An 8,302-nucleotide genomic window follows, 5' to 3' on the forward strand; every position below is an offset into this window, starting at 1 on the left:
ATATAATATTTAAATCTTTTTAATTTAAAATTTAAAATTTATCAATAAATTATTGAGGCCCTTATTGAATAACATGTGTCCCATATCAGGTTTCTTTTATTATATAGTATAGAAGATTAGCAACAGATCATTTAGGCATCATACTCAATGACAAAGTGTATGAAAACTATAATTAATGCTCGGAGATAGGGCATAGCTACCATAAACATTGCTATGCCAAATTACGTTCACCATTATAGCTACCATACCCATACATTACAGTCGCTCTCAAATCACGACAATCATCTTCATCAATACTAAATTTACCAGCAATATGGCTTAAAAATGATACCAGACAACAAATAAAACCAACTTAAATACCCACAACACATACAACCCAATAAGCACAAATTACAACCCACACAAACATAAACCAACACATACCCAATTACGCCTTAACATGTTGCTAGTTTATGTTAAAACTATGTCAACTTATTTTTAACCTTCTAAATTTCAGCATAAAAATCTAGTGTATATGTTAAGTTATTGCATAAAACACATTTATAATATATTATAAAGCAAATAATTGGGTTATGACTATAAGCGAGCCATGCTCTTTTTAGTGAAATGTGAAATGTGTTTTGCGGGCTTGCGTTGAACTAACTCAAACTTGTTTAGATTAGAGTCACACCTGAAATTTGTGCTAGATTCGTATCGAATTTTCATGTCGTGTCGTGTTGGAACATCACACCTCTTCTATTATTAAAGAGTGTATTGGTTAAGGTTTGATTATCTTAAATTTGACTATAAAGCGATTTTAAATATCTTACGCCACCCTTTGGATTTGATAGTCTATCTGAAAACATGTCAAATTATATGAGTAGATAGAATTTTGGCAAAAATAAATGGTGTTATACACACACATACATCACTTGGGTTCCACTTTGGTTGAAATATTGTATCCACCACTGTAATCAAATGCACCACTATCATTCCTTTTGAGTGTAACCTCATTATAGGGATGTCTAGGTGCACCTTTAGCCGACCCAAACTCGGTTGCAGACGAGGATGCAGACGTAGAGTCAGTGTGGAGCCCGTCAGTTATCAAAATGGTCTCAAGTGCCTTCACAACGTCACTCATACTCGGGCGGTCTGAACCCGAATCTTCAACACATTGCAATGCTAGTTGTATATACGTCTTAAAACCTGTCAAATATGTCGTGTTTTTTATGTTTGGATCCATCAACCCTCTCAACCCATACTCCTCTTCCTCGGTTTTATCCATTTTCATTCTCACCTCTCGCACAATGTACTTCCCTTTTGTGATTGGCGGTTTAGCCGTTACTAGTTCAAGCATTACGACACCAAAGCTGTACACATCACTTTTATCCGTCAATTGCTGTGTCATGTAGTATTCAGGATCTAGATAGCCCTGTGAAACATGAAAACGACCCGTTACACCCACTTAACATGTTACTTTTAAGTTGTTTTTTTTATGGTACCATTTTGATCCAAATCAGACGATCTTTAAGTCAATGGATTGAAATTGCCATCTATGGCATAAGGAAACTCACCATTGTACCCTTAACTTGAGTCGAGACATGTTCTTCAGCGTCAGAAATGAGCTTAGATAGGCCAAAATCAGCAACTTTTGCTGTTAGATTGTCGTCTAAAAGGATATTGGTGGACTTGATATCTCTATGAATGATAGGTGGATTTGCGAGCTCATGGAGATAAGTGAGTCCTCTTGCTGAACCAAGAGCAATGCGAAGTCTCCTTTTCCAGTCTAGATGAATTCCCGATTTCCCTTTAAATTGAGATTAGACGAGTTAATGTTTTGATGATATCTAAGCCTCGCAAAACAGGCAGGTCGGGTTAGGCTGGGTGATGGATCAAAACGGGCTGTTTTAAAAAAAGGAATCAATTTGGTTCGTAACCCATTTGGACTAGTTTTAGTTAACAAGTTTTATAATGAGTAACCAATACGCAACACTAAAAAGAAAGGGGAAATTTAATTCTAATATTCACCTGACAAGCTGTCTCTGAGTGTACCATTTTGCATAAACTCATACACCAGCATCTGTTCTCCCTGTTCGAAACAAAACCCGACAAGGCCCACAAGATTCTTGTGATGAACCCGCGAAAGCAATTCAATTTCTGTCTTGAACTCCTGCCCGCCTTGCATTGATGTTTTCTGAGCTCTTTTGATTGCAACTGCTTGTCCCCCACTTATCACTCCTTTATACACCTGAATCAAACAGTGAAAAAGCAGTCATCGTCTAAAGAAACATCAATTCAGAATGTCAATCATATGCATACACTTACCTTGCCATAGCCACCAGATCCTATCTGATTTGCTTGAGAGAAGTTATTGGTACTTTTCTTGAGTTCATCATAAGAAAACCATCTAGCTCCCTTTAGTTGTGGTGCACCACCGCCATCTTTACCACTTGAAGCCCAAGATGCTGCATACAGAACATCCAAAACGAGCTAAATGTTCGATATCGAATGAGATTTAAAAACAAAAAAGTACTGGAAAGAGGTCAGGTAGTGAGAAATTACCAAAAGGTCTACTTAAACCGATTGCCTTTTCAGCCCGTTTCTTTTGGCGAACAGCATATAGAGTAAGCCCAATAAGAATTAGCACCAAAACAGTACAACCAGTAGTGATCCCGATAATTGTCCCGACCCCGACAGAAGCACCTTCATGGCCTTTTGTAACATATCATCACAATGCAGTTAAACCCATAAGTCAAACATTAAAATAGACCGATTTGTCATCGCGGGTTTTCAAAACAACCCATTTTATATATAAGTTTAAGTTTACATAATTATATTGTATATACTTACCCGAGAAATCATACGGCATTGCTATGAAAAAATACGGCCCGAATCCAGGTGGTGGCTTGTAGGTTTGATTACTCAAGTAAAAACCCATCTTCTGAACATCTGATCGGTTGAAACGCTTACCCTTTGAGGGGAATAGTTGCAAGTACACCTGAAGATAATCGTCAGTGTTGAAAAACGGGTTTTGTAGCGAAACTGACCCGGGTGTCAATCCTAGTTTCACCCAAAGGCTCATTTCTAGAGAATGCCAAACATTAGCATTTGATAATTCTCTAAATGAGGGTGCTCTAAAGTACATTGTGCCTTCATATGGATATGCACAGTCACATGTCTGAGGGCTAAGTCTTTGATCCGACGGACATGATTTGCTCCCACAGTTGGCTAAGCTCGTAGAATATGCCTTTAAGGTTTGTTGTTGAACTCGACAGTAGGTAGTGTGTGCTAGAGCTGTATTGCAGACCGGGTTCCCAGACAGTCTGGAAAGTAATAGAACACCAATTGGTTAGCAGAGTATTGGTGGGCCCCGTGAGTTCCCAGACAGTTTGAAATAAAATGAACGCCCATATTCTATAATTCTTGTAAGTTTTTTATAAAGTTGTATTCATTTTATATGAAATTTAGCCCGTTTCATTTCAGCTATTCATAACTAAACGGGTTGAAATTCGTACTCTAATGTGTTTCTGTATTCGGCACTCAATGTTACCGCTTCAATCTCATTGCTTTGCAAATCTACCAGTTGCAGTTGCTCGCCAATGCTGCTGCCCATATTCAATGTATCATTGAGTTCATTGTTCTTTAGTTTCCTGTTGAATGGATTTCAGATAACCAACAGATTACTTTTAAAGTCAAAATTTGATCTTGAAATTGAACAGTTTGACTTCAAAAGTCAAATTTCAAATCTTACACTTGTTGAATTCCTGATAAACTGAAAAGTTCTTGTGGCAGTCTTCCTTTGATTGAACCAAACTCCATAACCCTTTGCAGAATAACCATATTTCAATGTAAGATTACTTTCTAAAGAAAATTATTTTCGTTTTTTTTTTTTTTTTAATGCAAAGGAGAACTCACAGAGTGCTTAACGATGGTAAGGTCGAAAACCAAACTGGTGGCTCACATTGCCGGAAGGAATTGTTGCTCAAATCCCTGAACAATATTCATGACAGCTTAGATTGATACCAGTCAAACATAAAAGTCAAACTAAGGGTTACTTCACACTAATCACTATTCAACTTACACATAACTAAGGGAATTCATCCCATTTAAATCAGGCAGAGCTCCAAACAGATTGTTGTGAGCTAAATTCCTACACAAAGTCAAAGTTAAAGTCAACATCTATTTGCTTTTTGGTTTATAAAATGAAAAGATTCACTCACAATTCACTGAGGCTAGTAAGGTTATTAAGATTCAATGGCACCTCACCCGACAACGCATTTCTATCAAGCCGACTGTTGCACACGAACCAGTCATCAAACGATAATTACAGCTTAGAATCTTTTGACAAAACAATGTTAAAATTAAGGTAGTTGATGCTACTACTTACAGGACCTCTAATGTCTGAACATATACTATTGTGGATGGGATGTCTCCAGTAAACTGATTTCCATCAAACAATCTGTATTTTGTTTTTAAAAACATGAACAATCAGAACGTGAATAACTAAACTGGAAGTAGTAATCGCAGGGGTGGGTTTTCAACTTACACATGTATCAGCACCATGTCGTCGCTAAAAAGCTGCTCGGGAATCCGGCCTGAGAGCTTGTTCTTGTTAAAATGGCTGTTAGTTGAAACTAGTTAGAGGCTTTGAGGGGGCCACATAGCGGTATTTAAAAGATAATAATCTGTACTTACAAATGTTTAGCATGTTTTAGCTGATCCAAGCCTGGTTTGGTGGTGGTAGATACAGGAATGGATCCTGTGAGATGATTCTCTGCCAGGTCTAGCCAGTAAAGTTTTGAAAGAGATCCCAGTGAAGGCGGGATCTCACCCGTTAAATTGTTCGTGTTTAGCGCCCTGTTTGCAATACAAGAATTATTTAGAGAAGTATGACCTAAATCGAGTCATTATGTGAGAGTTGAAGAGATTCATACAAAAATGATAGTTCCTTAAGATTTCCAATTTCAGGTGGAATGTTGCCAGTGAAGCTACAGCCTGCAAGAATTCTGGGAATAAAATAAAATAAAATAAATATTATTTAGTTAACAAATAATAGTGACATGCACTAACTAACTAACTAACTGAGATGATCGATCGTATGAGGAGGACTCACAGTATGTTAAGGCTTTTCAGATCGCCTATCCGTGGAGAGATCGAACCAGTAAGGCCTCCGTTAAATGACAAGTCCCTATAACACCAAAAAAGTTATATGGGATGGGAATGCAAATGCAAATGCGGGTCGGATCGTAGTTCATGTTCAAGCCTTACAAAGAAGTTAATGCTGTGAGACCACCAATGTCGCCAACCAGCTGACCTACCAGACCCATGCTAGACAACCCCCTGCGTAAGACCGACCGATCCCAGTAGTTAACCCAAAGAAAGAAATCTAAACATCGCCCTCGTTAGGGGTGTTTCGGATTCAATTTGGATTCGAAAATTTCGAAATTCGACTCCATTCAGATTCGATTAATAAGGTTCGAATTCGAGTTAATTTGTATTCGAGTCCAGTAATCGAATTCGAATTTTTTTTATTACTTTTATATATTTCACCAAAAAAAACTTTCCAAGTTACATCAAAACAAAATTTATGATTTTCAATTCGATCGATTCAAAATTCGAATTCCATTTCTCTAATTTTTAATATATGTATATACACACACAAACATATATATACACACACTTATAATTTCTAAACTTGGCCAAAGTATAAACTACATCCATAAGCGATAAGTTATTATTCATAACATTACCAAACCTACTGAGAAATAACTCATACTTCTTATTTCAAGAATTTTTACCTAACTTAAATCACTACCAGTAACTAACCTATTTTCTAAATTTTGATGTTTCGACATATTGATAGCATGGTTAATCAATTTTTCAGATTAATACATGGTTAGTCCCTGTGGTTTACACAAAGTCAGAAATCAAGGTACTAATAGTTTAAAATCACATTTCAGGGTATTAACTTTTCATTTTTTAACAAACCTGGGTATTAACGTTAATTGTTTGTTAAACTATTAGTACCTAAGTACGTTATTTTATGCAAACCACAGGGACTAACTAAGTTAATACCCTAGAAGTTAATACCTCCAAACGTTACAAAATGAAAAGTTAATATCCTAAAAGGTGATTTTAAACTATTAGTAGCTAAGTATGTTATTTTGTGCAAACCACAGGGACTAACTATGTAATTAACTATGTTGAATATAATTAGTTTGTAGTAATTTTAAAAAATGAAAGTAAAATAATTTATTGTTTATTTGAATTAAATCGAATTTATTCGAATTTGGTTCATATAAAACACATTTCAAAGCGGGTTGATCCAACCAAACCAAATAGGTCCGTATCTGGTTTCTGGTCAGACCGGGCGTCCGATCCAATTAGAAAACACTGTTTTGCACAAACAAAATGGTATCAATATGAAAATGTTGAAAAGGAAAGTAGACAGACAATGCGATGATCCTTGAGTTGCTGCAGGTGACACCTTCCCATGAACATGGATCATTTGACCGTTTCCAGCTCGGAGGTGTATTTTGCCATTGATCTTTCAACGCCCGGAGGGCCTCCGCTGTAACCATTTAACACTTGTCAAATGCCTAACCAAAAGTTATAGCCGCATGAACCAAGAACCAAACCGAACTAAAACACATCACATGCTAGTTCGGTTTGGTTCTTGGGTCCAGACCAAGTTTGACACACCCTTACTAACCATCACCCGGGTTAACATCCGAGAACACCACTAGACATCCTGCAGAAAACAGCAGCAACAACAGGTACCCAACACTGGACAATTGCGACACGCAGACCGCCATAAATGCAACAAACACAAAGATAATTCTAAGCTATTTGCATCCGGATGGATGGCGGTCTAGCTACCCAACACTACTATTCGATATCTTTTTGAAAGTGATGTTTTGTCACATGCTGCTGCTCTTACGATTTAACTACCCTGGAAAAAGCAAAAGCAAAGGTTTTGATGATTATGTTGAGACTATGAGTTTAGCTTTGATTAGAAGCCAATCCAACAAACCGCATTAGCATCCCCACCAACCAATATACAAATTCATCATATTGTCACCATTGCCCACATTTTAAGTCATAGTACCGTACATATATACAAACTTAAAATATAAATAACAAAGTATTCACACATACATCCTTAAATCGTAATTCTTCTTTATAGTTTTCATTTAGATTTATGTTATATTTATTTAATTATATATAATAATAAGACAAAAAAACCTAGAATTTTTGAAGAATTTGGTAATATTATAGGAGGTAACGATGAAATTCGTACATGTTTGGAGAAGTTTTTGAAAAATTAAAATACTAGGTTATAACTCCGTGTATTACACGGGTCGAATAAATGAATTTTATATACTAAATAATCAAACAATATATCTTTAAAAACCTTCTTTATTGCAAGGGTTAAACTAAATATTAGTTAGTAGCAGGGTTATTATAATTAATTAGAAGATATTAAACTAAAATAATAATTATATGGCCTAATAGGATTATGATGACAAGTGTCCGAAAAATGTTTTCTTTTATTATATAGTATAGATTTTTTTATTATGAAATAAAAGTTATAGCTTTCTTTTATGTAAACTTGAAAATAGATATTAAAAATATCTAGTTTAGTTTTGTGATACGGTTACTCTTATGATTGTCCTAGACCGGGTGATGATGTATATCCCTTTATCATTGTATATGTTCAGATATAACATTTGGTGTAATTTATTAGATGTAAGGTTCGTTATAAAAATAAAAAATAAAGAATATTACTACTAAGATAGGATCAAGGTTTATGCCAAAAGTAAACAGGTTGTTTCTCGAGTATAAAAAATAGGTCTCTAAAACACTTTATTTGGGCTAAAGGGAATTGATCAAATAGGAAGTTAATTTTTGCTAGAAAGGATAGGAAACCATAGGATTATGACATGTGGCAAATTTTAAAATAAAGAGAAAATGTATTTTAGTTAATCCAACTCCTTTTTCTTCCTTTTTCAAAACCCAGTAAATTCAAAAACCCACCATTTTCAAAACCCACCATCTTCAACTATTTCTTCACTTTCTATCTCAATAATCACTATATTATAGTGCGATTTTCATCACCAATCAATGATTCAGAACCCGATCAACGTGTTCTTAAGCTTTTTTTTGAAGAAAACCCAGTTTAATTTCATAAAAAAAATCTCGTTTTTTCCGGTGATTTTGGAGATAATCACTCGATTCGTTCGATTCGAGCGTTGATAAGTGTTTCTATCATTCAAATTTTGTCAATTGATGAAGAAATCGGCTTCAATCCATGTAAGAAATT

The 8,302-nt window shown here is 35.5% G+C and overlaps 1 protein-coding gene across 1 annotated transcript; it reads right to left on the reverse strand.

The window, feature by feature from the left end:
* Positions 1–822: 822 nt before the first annotated feature.
* LOC110876132 (probable leucine-rich repeat receptor-like protein kinase At5g49770) lies at positions 823–7,035 on the reverse strand. Its single transcript, XM_022124312.2, has 19 exons — positions 6,692–7,035; positions 6,433–6,550; positions 5,248–5,319; positions 5,093–5,167; positions 4,914–4,985; positions 4,675–4,836; positions 4,526–4,600; positions 4,367–4,438; positions 4,200–4,271; positions 4,061–4,129; positions 3,895–3,969; positions 3,731–3,802; positions 3,495–3,629; positions 2,830–3,302; positions 2,542–2,691; positions 2,305–2,444; positions 2,008–2,227; positions 1,554–1,786; positions 823–1,411 (listed from the first exon to the last, which is right to left on the reverse strand). Exons 1-19 carry the CDS (start codon positions 6,792–6,794, stop codon positions 908–910), a joined length of 2,892 nt encoding a protein of 963 aa, XP_021980004.1. The 5' UTR covers positions 6,795–7,035; the 3' UTR covers positions 823–907.
* Between the last annotated feature and the right edge of the window lie 1,267 nt (positions 7,036–8,302).

The sequence above is a fragment of the Helianthus annuus genome, chromosome 1, assembly GCF_002127325.2.
Source record: "Helianthus annuus cultivar XRQ/B chromosome 1, HanXRQr2.0-SUNRISE, whole genome shotgun sequence".
In the NCBI taxonomy this organism is placed as follows: domain Eukaryota; kingdom Viridiplantae; phylum Streptophyta; class Magnoliopsida; order Asterales; family Asteraceae; genus Helianthus; species Helianthus annuus.